This window comes from Oncorhynchus gorbuscha, unplaced genomic scaffold (genome assembly GCF_021184085.1).
Source record: "Oncorhynchus gorbuscha isolate QuinsamMale2020 ecotype Even-year unplaced genomic scaffold, OgorEven_v1.0 Un_scaffold_1294, whole genome shotgun sequence".
Classification (NCBI taxonomy): Eukaryota; Metazoa; Chordata; class Actinopteri; order Salmoniformes; family Salmonidae; genus Oncorhynchus; species Oncorhynchus gorbuscha.
This window is the reverse complement of record NW_025746114.1, coordinates 141,951-163,356: the sequence shown is the minus strand read 5'-3', so window position 1 is coordinate 163,356 and position 21,406 is coordinate 141,951. Positions and strand designations below refer to the sequence as shown.

The window sequence follows — 21,406 nt, the reverse complement described above, 5'->3', positions numbered from 1 at the left end:
CTCTCTGGGTCTGAAGAGGTGACAGAACTCTCTCTCTGGGTCTGAAGAGGTGACAGAACTCTCTCTCTGGGTCTGAAGAGGTGACAGAACAGAACTCTCTCTCTGGGTCTGAAGAGGTGACAGAACAGAACTCTCTCTGGGTCTGAAGAAGCGACAGAACAGAACTCGCTCTCTGGGTCTGACCAGGTCTGAAGAAGCGACAGAACAGAACTCTCTCTCTGGGTCTGAAGAGGTGACAGAACAGAACTCTCTCTCTGGGTCTGAAGAGGTGACAGAACAGAACTCTCTCTCTGGGTCTGAAGAGGTGACAGAACAGAACTCTCTCTGGGTCTGAAGAGGTGACAGAACAGAACTCTCTCTGGGTCTGAAGAAGCGACAGAACAGAACTCGCTCTCTGGGTCTGACCAGGTCTGAAGAAGCGACAGAACAGAACTCGCTCTCTGGGTCTGACCAGGTCTGAAGAAGCGACAGAACAGAACTCGCTCTCTGGGTCTGACCAGGTCTGAAGAAGCGACAGAACAGAACTCTCTCTCTGGGTCTGAAGAGGTGACAGAACAGAACTCTCTCTCTGGGTCTGAAGAGGTGACAGAACAGAACTCTCTCTGGGTCTGAAGAAGCGACAGAACAGAACTCGCTCTCTGGGTCTGACCAGGTCTGAAGAAGCGACAGAACAGAACTCTCTCTCTGGGTCTGAAGAGGTGACAGAACAGAACTCTCTCTCTGGGTCTGAAGAGGTGACAGAACAGAACTCTCTCTCTGGGTCTGAAGAGGTGACAGAACAGAACTCTCTCTCTGGGTCTGAAGAGGTGACAGAACAGAACTCTCTCTCTGGGTCTGAAGAGGTGACAGAACAGAACTCTCTCTGGGTCTGAAGAGGTGACAGAACAGAACTCTCTCTCTGGGTCTGAAGAGGTGACAGAACAGAACTCTCTCTGGGTCTGAAGAAGCGACAGAACAGAACTCGCTCTCTGGGTCTGACCAGGTCTGAAGAAGCGACAGAACAGAACTCGCTCTCTGGGTCTGACCAGGTCTGAAGAAGCGACAGAACAGAACTCTCTCTCTGGGTCTGAAGAGGTGACAGAACAGAATGAGACTGATGTTCTCCTCCCCCACTGTCTCCCTCGGTGTCCAGGGGGGCAGACAGCGTGTTTCTTTGTGCTATGTGACAATGAAGAACTGTGACGGGCTGGGGATGGAGGAAGGGGATAAAGAGATGGGCTGATCCATGGCCTCTGACCTGGGGGGAGAGCAGGGAGGCTGGGGTATTGAGTTCTCAGAGCTGCCAGCTGTTCAACCCTTACAGTACAGTAAACCCATTCTCCTGCAGAATAGTCTCTTCTCCTATTTCTACAGTATATGTCTCACTCCTCATCTCTGCCCAGGTCCCCTGACAACGTGGCTGACAGAATTCACCTCACTCATCTCTGCCCAGGTCCCCCTGACAACGTGGCTGACAGAATTCAACTCAGTCCTCATCTCTGCCCAGGTCCCCTGACAACGTGGCTGACAGAATTCTACCAGTCCTCATCTCTGCCCAGGTCCCCCTGACAACGTGGCTGACAGAATTCACCTCACTCATCTCTGCCCAGGTCCCCCTGACAACATGGCTGACAGAATTCAACTCAGTCCTCATCTCTGCCCAGGTCCCCCTGACAATGTGGCTGACAGAATTCAACTCGGTCCTCATCTCTGCCCAGGTCCACCTGACAATGTGGCTGACAGAATTACCTGCCTGGGACAGATGGGAAGATGAGTATGAGGAGGAAGTGCATCTGCGTGCCGAGGAGGAAGTGTATCTGCGTGCCGAGGAGGAAGTGTATCTGCGTGCCGAGGAGGAAGTGTATCTGCGTGCCGAGGAGGAAGTGTATCTGCGTGCCGAGGAGGAAGTGTATCTGCGTGCCGAGGAGGAAGTGTATCTGCGTGCAGAGGAGATAGGAGGACAAGAGGCAAGAGGCAATCATGTACTCTGTAGGCTATACATGGTTTCAGAGGGAGCCTGTAGAAATATCCTCTCTCGTGGACAGAGGCATGTAACATAGAATGATACGCAACATATTAACTTAGGGTTTCCAAGACAACTAGAAATAAACCATGTCACTATAGCGATTCATTTATTCCAACCTCAGCCTTGAAAACAGGTACCACAGGGGCTTAGAGAACTCCTCACGGTCCCACAGAGAAACCCACACAAAGCACCAATTACTAAAACAAACTGTGTGTTGGCTTCCAAGATACTGTAAATGACCAGGAAGTAGCTAGCTAGCTACTGACATTATCTCCCTGGCCATGAACTTGAACTTCCTGCACTAGACATAAAACACTTGGAAGGAATGTGGCCGAGGGGTCAAAACCTTCTCCCTGATGCTGTGAAGGACCAGAACACTACCCTGACACTGTGAAGGACCAGAACACTACTATAGTGACAGATTACTACCCCGACACTGTGAAGGACCAGAACACTACTATAGTGACAGATTACTACCCTGACGCTGTGAAGGACCAGAACACTACTATAGTGACAGATTACTACCCTGACACTGTGAAGGACCAGAACACTACTATAGTGACAGATTACTACCCTGACACTGTGAAGGACCAGAACACTACTATAGTGACAGATTACTACCCTGACACTGTGAAGGACCAGAACACTACTATAGTGACAGATTACTACCCTGACACTGTGAAGGACCAGAACACTACTATAGTGACAGATTACTACCCTGACACTGTGAAGGACCAGAACACTACTATAGTGACAGATTACTACCCTGACACTGTGAAGGACCAGAACACTACTATAGTGACAGATTACTACCCTGACACTGTGAAGGACCAGAACACTACTATAGTGACAGATTACTACCCTGACACTGTGAAGGACCAGAACACTACTATAGTGACAGATTACTACCCTGACACTGTGAAGGACCAGAACACTACTATAGTGACAGATTACTACCCTGACACTGTGAAGGACCAGAACACTACCCTGACACTGTGAAGGACCAGAACACTACTATAGTGACAGATTACTACCCTGACACTGTGAAGGACCAGAACACTACTATAGTGACAGATTACTACCCTGACACTTTGAAGGACCAGAACACTACTATAGTGACAGATTACTACCCTGACACTGTGAAGGACCAGAACACTACTATAGTGACAGATTACTACCCCGACACTGTGAAGTACCAGAACACTACTATAGTGACAGATAACTACCCTGACACTGTGAAGGACCAGAACACTACTATAGTGACAGATTACTACCCTGACACTGTGAAACCCCAGAACACTACTATAGTGACAGATTACTACCCTGACACTGTGAAGGACCAGAACACTACTATAGTGACAGATTACTACCCCGACACTGTGAAGTACCAGAACACTACTATAGTGACAGATAACTACCCTGACGCTGTGAAGGACCAGAACACTACTATAGTGACAGATTACTACCCTGACACTGTGAAGGACCAGAACACTACTATAGTGACACTGACACTGAAGGACCAGAACACTACTATAGTGACAGATTACTACCCTGACACTGTGAAGGACCAGAACACTACTATAGTGACAGATTACTACCCTGACACTGTGAAGGACCAGAACACTACTATAGCGACAGATTACTACCCTGACACTGTGAAGGACCAGAACACTACTATAGTGACAGATTACTACCCTGACACTGTGAAGGACCAGAACACTACTATAGTGACAGATTACTACCCTGACACTGTGAAGGACCAGAACACTACTATAGTGACAGATTACTACCCTGACACTGTGAAGGACCAGAACACTACTATAGTGACAGATTACTACCCTGACACTGTGAAGGACCAGAACACTACTATAGTGACAGATTACTACCCTGACACTGTGAAGGACCAGAACACTACTATAGTGACAGATTACTACCCTGACACTGTGAAGGACCAGAACACTACTATAGTGACAGATTACTACCCTGACACTGTGAAGGACCAGAACACTACTATAGTGACAGATTACTACCCTGACACTGTGAAGGACCAGAACACTACTATAGTGACAGATTACTACCCTGACACTGTGAAGGACCAGAACACTACTATAGTGACAGATTACTACCCTGACACTGTGAAGGACCAGAACACTACTATAGCGACAGATTACTACCCTGACGCTGTGAAGGACCAGAACACTACTATAGTTGGTAGAGCATGGCGCTTGTAACGCCAGGGTAGTGGGTTCGATCCCACTGTACGTAGAATGGACGCAGACTGTAAGTCTACCCTGCTTTTGGATAAAAGCGATCTGCTGTGAAATGGCATATATTATTATTATTATTATTATTATTATATTATTATTATTATTATTATTATATTATATTATTATTATTATTATTATTATTATATTATATATTATTATTATTATTATTACTACCCTGACACTGTGAAGGACCAGAACACTACTATAGCGACAGATTACTACCCTGACACTGTGAAGGACCAGAACACTACTATAGTGACAGATTACTACCCTGACACTGTGAAGGACCAGAACACTACTATAGTGACAGATTACTACCCTGACACTGTGAAGGACCAGAACACTACTATAGTGACAGATTACTACCCTGACACTGTGAAGGACCAGAACACTACTATAGCGACAGATTACTACCCTGACACTGTGAAGGACCAGAACACTACTATAGTGACAGATTACTACCCTGACACTGTGAAGGACCAGAACACTACTATAGTGACAGATTACTACCCTGACACTGTGAAGGACCAGAACACTACTATAGTGACAGATTACTACCCTGACACAGTGAAGGACCAGAACACTACTATAGTGACAGATTACTACCCTGATGCTGTGAAGGACCAGAACACAACTATAGTGACAGATTACTACCCTGACACAGTGAAGGACCAGAACACTACTATAGTGACAGATTACTACCCTGACACAGTGAAGGACCAGAACACTACTATAGTGACAGATTACTACCCTGACTGCTAGCTTTCATTTGACCCCCAATGTAAACATGCTTCTATCAACTTCGCGTTGGTGCTCATGGGTAATTTGAAATGAAAATGAACTAATACAAAAAATCTCTTTTTGTTTTGTTTTTATATATATATATATATATATCAGCCAATAACAGACCATGTGACCTGCATCAGTTTATGTGACCTGTATCATGTTGTTTATTCATGTGACCTGCATCAGCCAATAACAGATTCATGTGACCTGGTTGTTTATTCATGTGACCTGCATCAGCCAATAACAGACCGGTTGTTTATTCATGTGACATCAGTAACACTCCAGTTTTTATTCATGTGACCTGCATCAGCCAATAACACTCCAGTTGTTTATTCATGTCACCTGCAGTGTCATCAGTTTGTCTGGTATATAAATGCTCCGGGGATTATTTCAATTAGCATGTTTGTCATGTTTTTCTAGACTTACAACATAAAACCACATTTATAAAGCAAACAGTATCCCTTAGGTTTAGTACAGACAACACTAAAAGAGTTTAATAAGCACGTTGCAGAACAGTGATTCAGATATTTTTCCAGAATATAAAAGACAGAAAAATAACGCATCTTTAAGAGGGTTTACCATCAGCGACGGAGTTGACAAGCCACTGGAGTTAACAGATAGTCTGACGTGTTTTTTTCCCCAATAGAAATTAAAAGTTAAAATGCAAACAGTTGTCAAAATATGGAAAATTATGAATAAGAAAATCCTCAATAAAAACAAAACTTTTTTCCCCATTCAAGTGGTATACAAAGTTGCATTTGAGTTTTTTCCTCAGTTGATTTATGACTAAAAACCTAATGAAAATAAACATATTTGAACCAAAAATCATATCTTAATCTATCAGGTAGATGGAGTTGACAGTTTATGGTTGTGATCATGGTGATTTGAATATTGGTTGTTTAAAAATTGAAGTAGAGAATTTACCAGAACATGAAGGTCTTTATAGTGTCGCTCACCCGATTCATTTAGGACTCCGACATTAATTGTCCAAATCTCTAAACACATGTTTTGTAGGAAATCACAGTTCTGAGAGAAATATTCTTCAATGTCACAGAGAGGGATTTGCAAGAAACTTCACAAGATCATTTCCCAGTTAATATTAATTATTGACCGTTTTTTAGAATTGGTCAACTTTTTTTTGAGAGTTCGGAATTGGGATCGTTTGTCCCAGATAAGGGCATATCCGGTCCCAGAGAGGACATGGAAATAATAATAATAATATTTAAAATATTAGGACAATTCCTAAAAATACAAATAAATCTTTCCCCTTTAAAAAAAATCGATAAATGTTTCATCTCGAATAATAATACAAAATAATGTTTGTTTCAACTAATAAGAAATAAAGTTTCCCTGCCGTGCAAGGATAGTGCGGACTTTTAAGAGTCAGTGAGTTACTAGTTGCCTACCTTCAGCGGATTCTCCCGGATTTCGGTGAACGGAGACGGTTGAGATGAATTCTGTCCTGTTCTGTTAGAAAACACGCTGTCTAAAGTTGAGTTGTTCGACATCTTTTCCTCTATCGTAGCCTTTCCTTCCAACTAGGCTACTTCATCGCAACTCCCCTTTTCACATGTTTGTCCGGTTCCAGCCTTGACATCCCGTGAGTTTGAGTCTTTCCTGCCCGGTCAACCGGCAGAAGTGTCAGTCTGCTCGTCAGAACGAGTTAACGAGGCGGGGATGCAGCTGGAGAGCACAGAGTTCCCCGGATGGGACCAGTGGCAGACAGTTGTCACTTGTGCACAGAATACATGTCATCTAATCTTTTAGAATATAATAATAATATAATATTGTGGCGAACGGGAAGCAAACACTGGATTTTGGCGTGAAAGGCAGACATCCCACGCATCACGCCAATAGGTGATTCCCACTTGATGGGAATTGTAACGTGGCTCATATAGCGAGGATCGTTACAATATAATAAGATTGACATCTAAGGAATGTTTTATCGATTTATGCTTCAAGTTTATTTAATTAATAAATCAACCAAATCAACACAATCTACCATTATGCCACTGGTTGCTATTGAACATCATAGCAGTCGCCATCTGGCGGACAATTAGAGAAACGTGAACAGAATTTATAGCGGTATAGACCCAAATAATAAGATCTGTCTGTAGCCTTGAAAAAACAATATTAAAACCATGTAGTTGTTTCAAGTGTCACTTGTACCCATCCTGCCTGTTGTCCTGACAATACTGTCTGTTGTACTGACAATACTGTCTGTTGTACTGTCTGTTGTTCTGACAATACTGTCTGTTGTTCTGACAATACTGTCTGTTGTACTGACAATACTGTCTGTTGTCCTGACAATACTGTCTGTTGTACTGTCTGTTGTTCTGACAATACTGTCTGTTGTACTGACAATACTGTCTGTTGTCCTGACAATACTGTCTGTTGATCTGACAATACTGTCTGTTGTCCTGACAATACTGTCTGTTGATCTGACAATACTGTCTGTTGTCCTGACAATACTGTCTGTTGTACTGACAATACTGTCTGTTGTCCTGACAATACTGTCTGTTGTACTGCCTGTTGTCCTGACAATACTGTCTGTTGTTCTGACAATACTGTCTGTTGTCCTGACAATACTGTCTGTTGTCCTGACAATACTGTGTGTTGTCCTGACAATACTGTGTGTTGTTCTGACAATACTGTCTGTTGTCCTGACAATACTGTCTGTTGATCTGACAATACTGTCTGTTGTCCTGACAATACTGTCTGTTGTACTGACAATACTGTCTGTTGTACTGACAATACTGTGTGTTGTCCTGTCTGTTGTCCTGACAATACTGTCTGTTGTCCTGACAATACTGTCTGTTGTACTGACAATACTGTCTGTTGTCCTGACAATACTGTCTGTTGTCCTGACAATACTGTCTGTTGTCCTGACAATACTGTCTGTTGATCTGACAATACTGTCTGTTGTCCTGACAATACTGTCTGTTGTCCTGACAATACTGTCTGTTGATCTGACAATACTGTCTGTTGTCCTGACAATACTGTCTGTTGTCCTGACAATACTGTCTGTTGTCCTGACAATACTGTCTGTTGATCTGACAATACTGTCTGTTGTCCTGACAATACTGTCTGTTGTCCTGACAATACTGTCTGTTGTCCTGACAATACTGTCTGTTGATCTGACAATACTGTCTGTTGTCCTGACAATACTGTCTGTTGTACTGACAATACTGTCTGTTGTACTGACAATACTGTCTGTTGTACTGTCTGTTGTCCTGACAATACTGTCTGTTGTCCTGACAATACTGTCTGTTGTCCTGACAATACTGTCTGTTGTTCTGACAATACTGTCTGTTGTCCTGACAATACTGTCTGTTGTACTGCCTGTTGTCCTGACAATACTGTCTGTTGTTCTGACAATACTGTCTGTTGTCCTGACAATACTGTCTGTTGTCCTGACAATACTGTGTGTTGTCCTGACAATACTGTGTGTTGTCCTGACAATACTGTCTGTTGTTCTGACAATACTGTCTGTTGTCCTGACAATACTGTCTGTTGATCTGACAATACTGTCTGTTGTCCTGACAATACTGTCTGTTGTACTGACAATACTGTCTGTTGTACTGACAATACTGTGTGTTGTCCTGTCTGTTGTCCTGACAATACTGTCTGTTGTCCTGACAATACTGTCTGTTGTACTGACAATACTGTCTGTTGTACTGACAATACTGTCTGTTGTCCTGACAATACTGTCTGTTGTCCTGACAATACTGTCTGTTGTCCTGACAATACTGTCTGTTGATCTGACAATACTGTCTGTTGTCCTGACAATACTGTCTGTTGTCCTGACAATACTGTCTGTTGATCTGACAATACTGTCTGTTGTCCTGACAATACTGTCTGTTGTCCTGACAATACTGTCTGTTGTCCTGACAATACTGTCTGTTGATCTGACAATACTGTCTGTTGTCCTGACAATACTGTCTGTTGTCCTGACAATACTGTCTGTTGTCCTGACAATACTGTCTGTTGATCTGACAATACTGTCTGTTGTCCTGACAATACTGTCTGTTGTCCTGACAATACTGTCTGTTGATCTGACAATACTGTCTGTTGTACTGACAATACTGTCTGTTGTACTGACAATACTGTGTGTTGTCCTGTCTGTTGTCCTGACAATACTGTCTGTTGTCCTGACAATACTGTCTGTTGTCCTGACAATACTGTCTGTTGATCTGACAATACTGTCTGTTGTCCTGACAATACTGTCTGTTGTACTGACAATACTGTCTGTTGTACTGACAATACTGTCTGTTGTACTGTCTGTTGTCCTGACAATACTGTCTGTTGTCCTGACAATACTGTCTGTTGTCCTGACAATACTGTCTGTTGTTCTGACAATACTGTCTGTTGATCTGACAATACTGTCTGTTGTCCTGACAATACTGTCTGTTGTACTGACAATACTGTCTGTTGTACTGTCTGTTGTCCTGACAATACTGTCTGTTGTCCTGACAATACTGTCTGTTGTACTGACAATACTGTCTGTTGTACTGTCTGTTGTCCTGACAATACTGTCTGTTGTCCTGACAATACTGTCTGTTGTCCTGACAATACTGTCTGTTGTACTGCCTGTTGTCCTGACAATACTGTGTGTTGTACTGGCAATACTGTCTGTTGTACTGCCTGTTGTACTGACAATACTGTGTGTTGTACTGGCAATACTGTCTGTTGTACTGCCTGTTGTACTGACAATACTGTGTGTTGTACTGGCAATACTGTCTGTTGTACTGCCTGTTGTCCTGACAATACTGTGTGTTGTACTGGCAATACTGTCTGTTGTACAGTCCTTTAGAATACAGTCCCTTAGAATACAGTCCTATAGAATACAGTCCCTTAGAATACAGTCCTATAGAATACAGTCCTATAGAATACAGTCCTATAGAATACAGTCCCTTAGAATACAGTCCTATAGAATACAGTCCTATAGAATACAGTCCTATAGAATACAGTCCTATAGAATACAGTCCTATACAATACAGTCCCTTAGAATACAGTCCTATAGAATACAGTCCCTTAGAATACAGTCCTATAGAATACAGTCATATAGAATACAGTCCTATAGAATACAGTCCCTTAGAATACAGTCATATAGAATACAGTCCTATAGAATACAGTCCCTTAGAATACAGTCCTATAGAATACAGTCATATAGAATACAGTCCTATAGAATACAGTCCCTTAGAATACAGTCCTATAGAATACAGTCCCTTAGAATACAGTCCTATAGAATACAGTCATATAGAATACAGTCCTATAGAATACAGTCCTATAGAATATAGTCCCTTAGAATACAGTCCTATAGAATACAGTCCCTTAGAATACAGTCCTATAGAATACAGTCCTATAGAATATAGTCCCTTAGAATACAGTCCTTTAGAATACAGTCCTTTAGCAACCTGCACTCAGGGGTAGACGTAACATAGTAAACGTAATTCCATGACATAATTAGTATGATATGTTTTGTATGGTACGTATTCATTTGTGGATGTCTGTCATCCATTTAGAATGAAATGTTACGCATTTGCAAAACGTATGATACGTTACGAATTCATATTTGTTGTTTGCTAACGTTAACTAGGTGGCTAACACGAATGTTAGCTATGTGGCTAACGTTAGCTAGGCTACGGTTAGGAGTTAGGTTAAAATGTTAAGTCTAGGGTTAGGGGAAGGGTTAGCTAACATGCTGAGTAGTTGCAAAGTAGCTAATGATCTAAAATGTTAAAGTTGTCCGTGATGAGATTTGAACACGCAACGTTTGATTTGATTTGATTTGATCCTAGATGTTCGCGTTATACCGCCCGACCAACCCCCATACTTTTGTTTTTTGCCTTCTGTCTTAGGTAACCATACTAAACATAACATGTCATACCAATTTCAGTGTCCCGGATTTACGTTGACTATGCTACGTCTAGTCTATGTGACCAGACTGGTATGTGTGTGTCCAGTTTGTAGTTTGCATCACACTCAGACAGCCTCCATTACCATCAGGTATAATGTGAGGTGATTATCTACCTGTGAAGGAGAGGAGAATGAATCATAGAGCAGATTTTTATTTCACAGACACATGTTCAGTCCCAACCCCCATTCCACCCCCAGCTGCAGCCCCCCACCCCCCACCACCCCCAACTCCCCAGTCCCCCAACCCCCTCCACCCCCCACAACCCCCAAGTACCAACCCCCCCCACCACCCCCAGCTCCAACCCCCCACCTCCCCCAGCTCCAACTCCCCAGTCCCCCACCCCCACCACTCCCCAGCTCCAACCCCCCACCTCCCCAGTTCCAGTCCCCCCACCCCCACCACTCCCCAGCTCCAACCCCCCACCTCCCCAGCTCCAACCCCCCACCTCCCCAGTTCCAGTCCCCCCACCCCCACCACTCCCCAGCTCCAACCCCCCACCACTCCCCAGCTCCAACCCCCACCACCCCAGCTCTATCCCTGGCCTCAGGTTATGGTGATGTGAGCTATTGGCAGCAGTTCAGAATACAACATATGGAAAACTTTATTGACAACATATATCATCCACAGGGCCCTTAACAGCCTAATCTGACTGTAGTTAAAATTCCTCCCACAATGTCTTGGGGGTTAAATCTGAACCTTGTGATGTGAGTGGTTCTGGAATGGCCATCTGACAGCTGTGCTCACAGATGAGGTCAGTATATTGTTGACCTTCAGCAATTAATCTGGGTCTATTCTGAGAGGGAGGAGAGGGAGATGGGGGGAGGAGAGAGAGGGGGAGGAGAGATAGATGGAGGGGAGAGAGAGAGAGATGGACAGGGAGAGAGAGATGGTCAGGGAGGAGAGAGAGAGGTAGTGAGAGAGAGAGATGGGCAGGGAAAGAGAGAGAGAGGTAGAGAGAGAGATGAATGGACAGGGAGGAGAGAGAGGTGGAGAGAGATGGACAGGGAGGAGAGAGAGAGGTAGAGAGAGAGAGATGGACAGAGAGGAGAGAGAGGTAGAGAGAGAGAAAGAGGTAGAGAGAGAGATGGACAGGGAGGAGAGATAGATGGGGGAGGAGAGAGAGAGATGGACAGGGAGGAGAGAGAGAGGTAGAGAGAGAGAGATGGACAGGGAGGAGAGAGAGAGATGGACAGGGAGGAGAGAGAGAGGTAGAGAGAGAGAGAGAGAGATGGACAGGGAGGAGAGAGTGGTAGAGAGAGAGAGATGGACAGGGAGGAGAGAGTGGTAGAGAGAGAGAGATGGACAGGGAGGAGAGAGAGAGGTAGAGAGAGAGAGATGGACAGGGAGGAGAGAGAGAGAGGTAGAGAGAGAGATGACAGGGAGGAGAGAGTGGTAGAGAGAGAGAGATGGACAGGGAGGAGAGAGTGGTAGAGAGAGAGAGATGGACAGGGAGGAGAGAGTGGTAGAGAGAGAGAGATGGACAGGGAGGAGAGAGTGGTAGAGAGAGAGAGATGGACAGGGAGGAGAGAGAGGTAGAGAGAGAGAGATGGACAGGGAGGAGAGAGTGGTAGAGAGAGATGGACAGGGAGGAGAGAGTGGTAGAGAGAGAGAGATGGACAGGGAGGAGAGAGAGAGATGGACAGGGAGGGTAAAATATTCTGGGGAACTGCAGATGGAGAACAGCAGTCAGTGGATGAGGTCCACATCAAAACTCCTAAACACACTGCAGACACCCCCTCACACCTCTCTCCATCTCTGCCCCCTCTCTCTCTGGTCCACATCAAAACTCCTAAACACACTGCAGACACCCCTCACCTCTCTCCATCTCTCCCCCCTCTCTCTCTGGTCCACATCAAAACTCCTAAACACACTGCAGACACCCCCTCACCTCTCTCCATCTCTCTCTCCCTCTCTCTATCTGGTCCACATCAAAACTCATAAACACACTGCAGACACCCCACACCTCTCTCCATCTCTCTCTCCCTCTCTCTCTCTCTGGTCCACATCAAAACTCCTAAACACACTGCAGACACCCCTCACCTCTCTCCATCTCTCTCTCCCTCTCTCTCTATCTCTCCCCCTCTCTCTCTCTCTGGTCCACATCAAAACTCCTAAACACACTGCAGACACCCCCTCACCCCCCCCTCTCTCTCTGGTCCACATCAAAACTCCTAAACACACTGCAGACACCCCCTCACCTCTCTCCATCTCTCTCTCCCTCTCTCTCTCTCTGGTCCACATCAAAACTCCTAAACACACTGCAGACACCCCCTCACGTCTCTCCATCTCTCTCCCCTCTCTATCTCTCCCCCTCTCTCTCTCTCTGGTCCACATCAAAACTCCTAAACACACTGCAGACACCCCCTCACCCCCCTCTCTCTCTCTGGTCCACATCAAAACTCCTAAACACACTGCAGACACCCCCTCACCTCTCTCCATCTCTCTCTCCCTCTCTCTCTCTGGTCCACATCAAAACTCCTAAACACACTGCAGACACCCCCTCACCTCTCTCCATCTCTCTCTCCCTCTCTATCTCTCCCCCTCTCTCTCTCTCTGGTCCACATCAAAACTCCTAAACACACTGCAGACACCCCCTCACACCTCTCTCCATCTCTCTCCCCTCTCTCTCTCTCTGGTCCACATCAAAACTCCTAAACACACTGCAGACACCCCCTCACACCTCTCTCTATCTCTCTCCCCTCTCTCTCTCTCTGGTCCACATCAAAACTCCTAAACACACTGCAGACACCCCCTCACACCTCTCTCCATCTCTCTCTCCCTCTCTCTATCTGGTCCACATCAAAACTCATAAACACACTGCAGACACCCCCTCACACCTCTCTCCATCTCTCTCCCCTCTCTCTCTCTCTGGTCCACATCAAAACTCCTAAACACACTGCAGACACCCCCTCACCTCTCTCCATCTCTCTCTCCCTCTCTCTCTATCTCTCCCCCTCTCTCTCTCTCTGGTCCACATCAAAACTCCTAAACACACTGCAGACACCCCCTCACCCCCCTCTCTCTCTCTGGTCCACATCAAAACTCCTAAACACACTGCAGACACCCCTCACCTCTCTCCATCTCTCTCTCCCTCTCTCTCTCTCTGGTCCACATCAAAACTCCTAAACACACTGCAGACACCCCCTCACCTCTCTCCATCTCTCTCTCCCTCTCTATCTCTCCCCCTCTCTCTCTCTCTGGTCCACATCAAAACTCCTAAACACACTGCAGACACCCCCACACCTCTCTCCATCTCTCTCCCCCTCTCTCTCTCTCTGGTCCACATCAAAACTCCTAAACACACTGCAGACACCCCTCACACCTCTCTCTATCTCTCTCCCCCTCTCTCTCTCTCTGGTCCACATCAAAACTCCTAAACACACTGCAGACACCCCCTCACACCTCTCTCTATCTCTCTCCCCCTCTCTCTCTCTCTCTGGTCCACATCAAAACTCCTAAACACACTGTAGACACCCCCTCACACCTCTCTCCATCTCTCTCTCTATCTCTCCCCCTCTCGCTCTCTTTCTCCATTTTTCTCCCTCAATCTCTTTGTACAGCTGACAGGTTACGAGGTGAAACTCATCTGAAGCCTCACAAATGAACCTCCTCCCAGCCAGGACCATATGATTGTAGAATATAAAGAGCCAAGTTCAGGAGGGGACTTCCATTAGGGGAAGGACTGAGGATAACCCCCCACCCCCCACACTGAGGATACCCCCCCCAGCTGAAGAGGACACTTAAAGACACATGATGCATGGATGGAGCTCCACACTGAGGATAACCCCCCTCCACGCTGATGATAACCCCCCCCCCCACTGAGGATAACCCCCACACACTGAGGATAACCCCCACACACTGTGGATAAACACCTCCCCATCCCCCAAAATCCCCGGTTCTGAGATCTTTCTTCAACGTCTCCACCATCTCAACACCCCTTAAATCATTTAAATGGGCTTCTGGAGATTTACTGAAGGAGGGAGATTGGCACAGGGACCTTAGTTTGGATCCAAAATGGCACCCTATTCCCTATATAGTGCACTACTGGCAGACCATGGCCCTATTCCCTATATAGGGCACTACTGCAGACCAGAGCCCTATTCCCTATATATAGGGCACTACTGCAGACCGTGGCCCTATTCCCTATATAGGGCACTACTGCAGACCATGGCCCTATTCCCTATATATAGGGCACTACTGCAGACCATGGCCCTATTCCCTATATAGGGCACTACTGCAGACCATGGCCCTATTCCCTATATAGGGCACTACTGCAGACCATGGCCCTATTCCCTATATAGGGCACTACTGCAGACCATGGCCCTATTCCCTATATAGGGCACTACTGCAGACCATGGCCCTATTCCCTACATAGGGCACTACTGCAGACCATGGCCCTATTCCCTATATAGGGCACTACTGCAGACCATGGCCCTATTCCCTATATATAGGGCACTACTGCAGACCAGGGCCCTATTCCCTATATAGGGCACTACTGGCAGACCATGGCCCTATTCCCTATATATAGTACACTACTATAGACCAGGGCCCTATTCCCTATATATAGGGCACTACTGGCAGACCATGGCCCTATTCCCTATATAGGGCACTACTGCAGACCAGGGCCCTATTCCCTATATATAGGGCACTACTGGCAGACCAGGGAAGGGAAGAGGACAAGAGAGGAGGGGAGAGGACAGGAGGGGACAGGAGGGGAGAGGACAGGAGAGGAGGGTAGAGGACAGGAGGGGAGAGGAGGGGACAGGAGGGTAGAGGACAGGAGGGGAGAGGAGGGGACAGGAGGGGAGAGGACAGGAGAGGAGAGGACAGGAGAGGAGGGGACAGGAGGGGAGAGGACAGGAGAGGAGGGGAGAGGACAGGAGGGGAGAGGACAGGAGGGGAGAGGACAGGAGGGGAGAGGACAGGAGAGGAGGGTAGAGGACAGGAGGGGAGAGGAGGGGACAGGAGGGGAGAGGACAGGAGAGGAGGGGAGAGGACAGGAGAGGAGGGGAGAGGACAGGAGAGGAGGGTAGAGGACAGGAGGGGAGAGGAGGGGACAGGAGGGGAGAGGACAGGAGTGGAGGGGAGAGGACAGGAGAGGAGGGTAGAGGACAGTAGGGGAGAAGAGGGGAGGGGAGAAGAGGGGAGAGGACAGGAGAGGAGGGTAGAGGACAGGAGAGGAGGGTAGAGGACAGGAGAGGAGGGTAGAGGACAGGAGAGGAGGGTAGAGGACAGGAGGGGAGAGGAGGGGGAGGACAGGAGGGGAGAGGACAGGAGAGGAGGGGAGAGGACAGGAGAGGAGGGGAGAGGACAGGAGAGGAGGGTAGAGGACAGGAGGGGAGAGGAGGGGACAGGAGGGGAGAGTACAGGAGAGGACAGGAGGGGAAAGGACAGGAGAGGAGGGTAGAGGACAGGGGGAGAGGAGGGGAGAGGACAGGAGGGGAGAGGACAGGAGGGGAGAGGACAGGAGTTGCCAGGAGAGGAGGGGAGAGGACAGGAGGGGAGAGGAGAGGAGGGGAGAGGAGGAGACGAGTCAAGACAAGACGAGACTAGAAAAGAGGTAAGAGATGTGTCTCTGCTAAGACATATTTCCAACTCAATGGTCACACAAAGCGCACAATGTTTTGGACATTACTGTTTTATATGTTTATGACTGTTAAATAAGGTCATCTAGAAGGGTCTGTGACTGTTCATATGGATGTGTTGGGTGAAGCTAGAAGGGTCTGTGACTGTTCATATGGATGTGCTGGGTAAACCTAGAAGGGTCTGTGACTGTTCATATGGATGTGCTGGGTGAAGCTAGAAGGGTCTGTGACTGTTCATATGGATGTGCTGGGTGAAGCTAGAAGGGTCTGTGACTGTTCATACGGATGTGTTGGGTGAAGCTAGAAGGGTCTGTGACTGTTCATATGGATGTGCTGGGTGAAGCTAGAAGGGTCTGTGACTGTTCATACGGATGTGCTGGGTGAAGCTAGAAGGGTCTGTGACTGTTCATATGGATGTGCTGGGTGAATCTAGAAGGGTCTGTGACTGTTCATATGGATGTGCTGGGTGAAGCTAGAAGGGTCTGTGACTGTTCATACGGATGTGCTGGGTGAATCTAGAAGGGTCTGTGACTGTTCATATGGATGTGCTGGGTGAAGCTAGAAGGGTCTGTGACTGTTCATATGGATGTGTTGGGTGAAGCTAGAAGGGTCTGTGACTGTTCATATGGATGTGCTGGGTGAAGCTAGAAGGGTCTGTGACTGTTCATATGGATGTGCTGGGTGAATCTAGAAGGGTCTGTGACTGTTCATATGGATGTGCTGGGTGAAGCTAGAAGGGTCTGTGACTGTTCATACGGATGTGCTGGGTGAAGCTAGAAGGGTCTGTGACTGTTCATATGGATGTGCTGGGTGAAGCTAGAAGGGTCTGTGACTGTTCATATGGATGTGCTGGTTGAAGTATGCTTGGTGTGACATGGGACTTTTAAATCCCCTGTCCCCATTGGTGCACAAGATAACCCGTCATGTCTCCGAGGAGCCAGAGGGAAGTCACTGGATGTTTTCTCTCTCAGGACGTAGATCATAACCCCACCGTCTGGACGTGATCCATCCACTTACCCAGAAACCATTCCTCCATGGATGTTTTCTCTCTCAGGATGTAGATCCTAACCCCACCGTCTGGAAGTGATCCATCCACTTACCCAGAAACCATTTCTCCATGGAGATTATATATATATATATTAAACTGTAGTTTTGATTTCATATAATCCTATTCCTGCGTATAACAGTAATCCATCATTCAGACACACTGAAATTCTAACCAGTCAGAGTACATGATATCTAATCATTCAATTGTTTTGACAACGGATTAGTTAAAAACAAACCCACGTTTTCTGCCTCACGAATCAATCCTAACCTTTACACGTCTCATCCGTCTTCACTAAAGGCTCAGCCGGAGAGCTCTCTGCCCGTTAACGGAGAACGGTTACCTCATTTTGAAGATGACGGCCTCTGTATAACGCTCGGGCGCACACGCTTTTAATGATTCGTGACTTCTCCCTCGCGGAGAGCAGAGTAAAGGAGTCGGTCCTTTCTGCACCTTTCTCCGAGAAGAGGGAGGTAGGTGTTGAATTCGCTCGGGAAGGCGAGGGCGGAACGGTAGTTTACAGAAAGTGGTTGCTACTGCACCGCAACAGAGCTGAGGTCGAACCGCTACTAGACGTCACAATGGAGATTCATCCGAGGAATTCCCTCACTACGGAAACGGAAGCATCTGGAGCGTGTTAGTTACAACGGGAGATGAAGACGTATGGCGCGAGCGCTCATGATTTAACGATGTAAATAGTCTATGGGGGAGTCTGTCTGTGGGGCGGACACGTTTTTATGTCTGGAGAAGAGAGAGACAACCTTGTTCCGTGCTGACGGCTCCGTTGAAACCCCTCTATCTAACCTGGGCAGTAACGCATGACCGAAAGACAGACAGACAGACAGACAGACAGACAGACAGACAGACAGACAGACAGACAGACAGACAGACAGACAGACAGACAGACAGAGCATTGGTTCAGTCTTCCACGCTAGCTGGAGGAGGCACAGAGAGGAGACATCTATCTACGTCTATCCAAGTTGCTCAGCAGCTCCGTGAAACACAATGCCCTCGTAGGAGCTGATATGCAGACGCGTTGTGTAGGAGACTCGGGAAAAGGGCGTTGAATAAAGTAAGGAATATGTGATGTTTTTGTAGTATATTGTACCGTTATAATACAACAGTATTACACGCATTGATTGGTGTATTATTTAATGCATAGAGGTAGCCTAGCCAAGATTTTTAAAAATCAAATATGTAAAAATAACACAACTGTTTTACTCGGGTTATTTTTCTTTATTGTAGCAAGTGCGCACAAGCGCGGCGTGAGATTTCGAGGGAAATCCAACGTGATGTTGTAATGTGAAAGACGCAACACGTTACTAAACGACCAGAGTGTGTGATCTCATTCAGAGACACTGTATAATTTACCTGTTGTGTCATGTGATAAAGCAACCCCCATTTATTCCTGTATTTGTTCTGTTCTGGTTCCTGAAGGGAATAGATTAAGGAGGAACCAGTTATTGTCCATGTTTCCTCTCTCTTAGAAATGAGAGGATTCAAACTTCTCTCTCTCTCTCTCTCTCTCTCTCTCTCTCTCTCTCTCTCTCTCCTCTCTTCTCTCTTCTCTTCTCTTCTGTGTGTGTGTGTGTGTGTGTGTGTGTGTGTGTGTGTGTGTGTGTGTGTGTGTGTGTGTGCAGGTACTTCTCCACTCCCCAGTCCCTTCACCCCTCGCCAGACATGACGGGTCAGAGCCTGGAGGAGCTGACAGCAGCCTATGAGGATCACACCGTGCGCATCAATGTGGGAGGGTTCAAGAAGAGGCTGTTTTCCAACACTCTGTCTCGCTTCCCGGAGACCCGTCTGGCTCGGCTGCTACAGTGCCAATCAAAAGAGTCGATACTAGAACTCTGCGACGACTACGACGACACGGAAAAGGAGTTTTATTTCGATAGGAACCCGGCTCTCTTCCCTTACGTGTTGAATTTCTACAACACCGGGAAGCTCCACGTCATGGCGGAGTTGTGCATCTTCTCCTTCAGCCAGGAGATCGAGTACTGGGGCATCAATGAATTCTTCATCGACTCGTGTTGCAGCGGCGCCTACCACTGCCGAAAGATGGATCCCAACCGCGGGGAGGACTGGGACGACTGCCGGAGCGACGAGGGCAGCACCACGTCATCGTTCGACGAGATTCTAGAGTTCTATAACGACGCCACTAAGTTCGATAAGCAGCCGTTGGGGAGCGTCCGGAGGCGGATCTGGTTGATCCTGGATAACCCGGGTTACTCCGTCGCCAGCCGAGTCATCAGTATCCTCTCTATCCTGGTCGTGTTGGGTTCCATAACCGCCATGTGCATGAACAGCATGGCTGAGTTCACCCTGGTGGACAGGGAGGGGACGCCTCACGAGGACCCCAGGTTTGAAACGGTGGAACACTTTGGTATCGGCTGGTTCACCTTGGAGCTGGTGGCCCGGTTCACAGTCGCCCCAGATCTGATCCATTTCTTCAAGCATCCGTTGAACCTCATAGACCTCGTGTCGATATTACCATTCTACCTGACGCTCGGCATCGACCTGGTGGCCGAGAGCAGCCCGGCGCTGGCCAATCTGGGGCGCGTGGCACAGGTGCTACGGCTGATGAGGATCTTCCGTATCCTGAAGCTGGCGCGTCATTCCACGGGGCTGCGCTCTCTGGGCGCCACGCTCAGAAACAGCTACAAGGAGGTGGGGTTGCTACTGCTCTACCTGGCGGTGGGCGTGTCTTTCTTCTCTGTCATGGCCTACACCGTGGAGAAGGACAGCGAGGACTTCTCTACCGTCCCAGCATGCTGGTGGTGGGCCACGGTGAGCATGACCACGGTGGGGTACGGAGACGTGGTCCCGGTGTCTATAGCCGGCAAGATGACGGCCTCGGCCTGTATCCTGGCAGGCATCCTGGTGGTTGTGCTTCCCATCACACTCATATTCAACAAGTTCTCCCTCTTCTACAAGAGACAGAAACAGTTAGAGATCGCTATGCGCAGCTGTGACTTCGACCAGGAGATCAAAGAAAACCTTCCCTCTGTCAATCTGAGGAACTACTATGCACACAAGGTGAAATCTCTCATGGCCAGTCTGTCCAATATCAACCGGAGTTTACCCAGTGAACACAGTCTGAACGAGATGTCAATACATTAGGATCTGTGGATCAACAGACTGCCCCCCCGTTGGCCTTATAAGGACGTGACCGAAGGAGAGGAGAAACGTGGTGCAAGAAGTAGAGCTGTTTCTGTGTAGCCCTTGTTGTTGAATAGAGCTACAATGGGAAGCTGAAGTTTAGTTTGACTGACAGGCGAGGGAGGGAGTGGTCGGGCAAAACCAACATCACAACCTTTCTATTGGGAGAAATCTCATCGAATCCTCTCTCTCTTTTACATTCTTCTCAAATCCTATTGGATGAGAAGGCCAGAGGTCCTTCCCCTCTGACCTTTCTAATCCAATGGGTTTTTTGAGAAGGCTTTTCGAGGAGAGAGGACACAAGGAATCAAAGAAAAACAAGAAATCCAATGATTCCTCTTCCACCTTTTCATTCACCTCAAGTGTTTTAACAGTGTGGTTCATCATCAGACAGAAGAGGAGCCGATAGGCTGACAACATAATCTACTGCTGTGGTGTGTGTTGGGGTCTATTCATTACGATGGCCATTAACAAGTCTTCAATAAAGGACACAGTGCAGGACAAGTCACAATTATTATTATTATTATATTATAACCCTAGGACATGGGGCTTCATCACTAGGGGTGAACCCTAGGACATGGGGCTTCATCACTAGGGGTGAACCCTAGGACATGGGGCTTCATCACTAGGGGTGAACCC

The 21,406-nt window shown here is 47.1% G+C and overlaps 1 protein-coding gene across 1 annotated transcript; it reads left to right on the top strand.

Annotated features, from left to right (window-relative positions):
* Nucleotides 1-18,037: 18,037 nt before the first annotated feature.
* LOC124022105 (potassium voltage-gated channel subfamily S member 2-like) lies at nucleotides 18,038-21,180 on the top strand. The gene is made up of 2 exons (XM_046337149.1): nucleotides 18,038-18,680; nucleotides 19,249-21,180. The coding sequence occupies exon 2, from the start codon at nucleotides 19,289-19,291 to the stop codon at nucleotides 20,726-20,728; it is 1,440 nt and encodes a 479-aa protein (XP_046193105.1). The 5' UTR covers nucleotides 18,038-18,680; nucleotides 19,249-19,288; the 3' UTR covers nucleotides 20,729-21,180.
* Nucleotides 21,181-21,406: the final 226 nt, after the last annotated feature.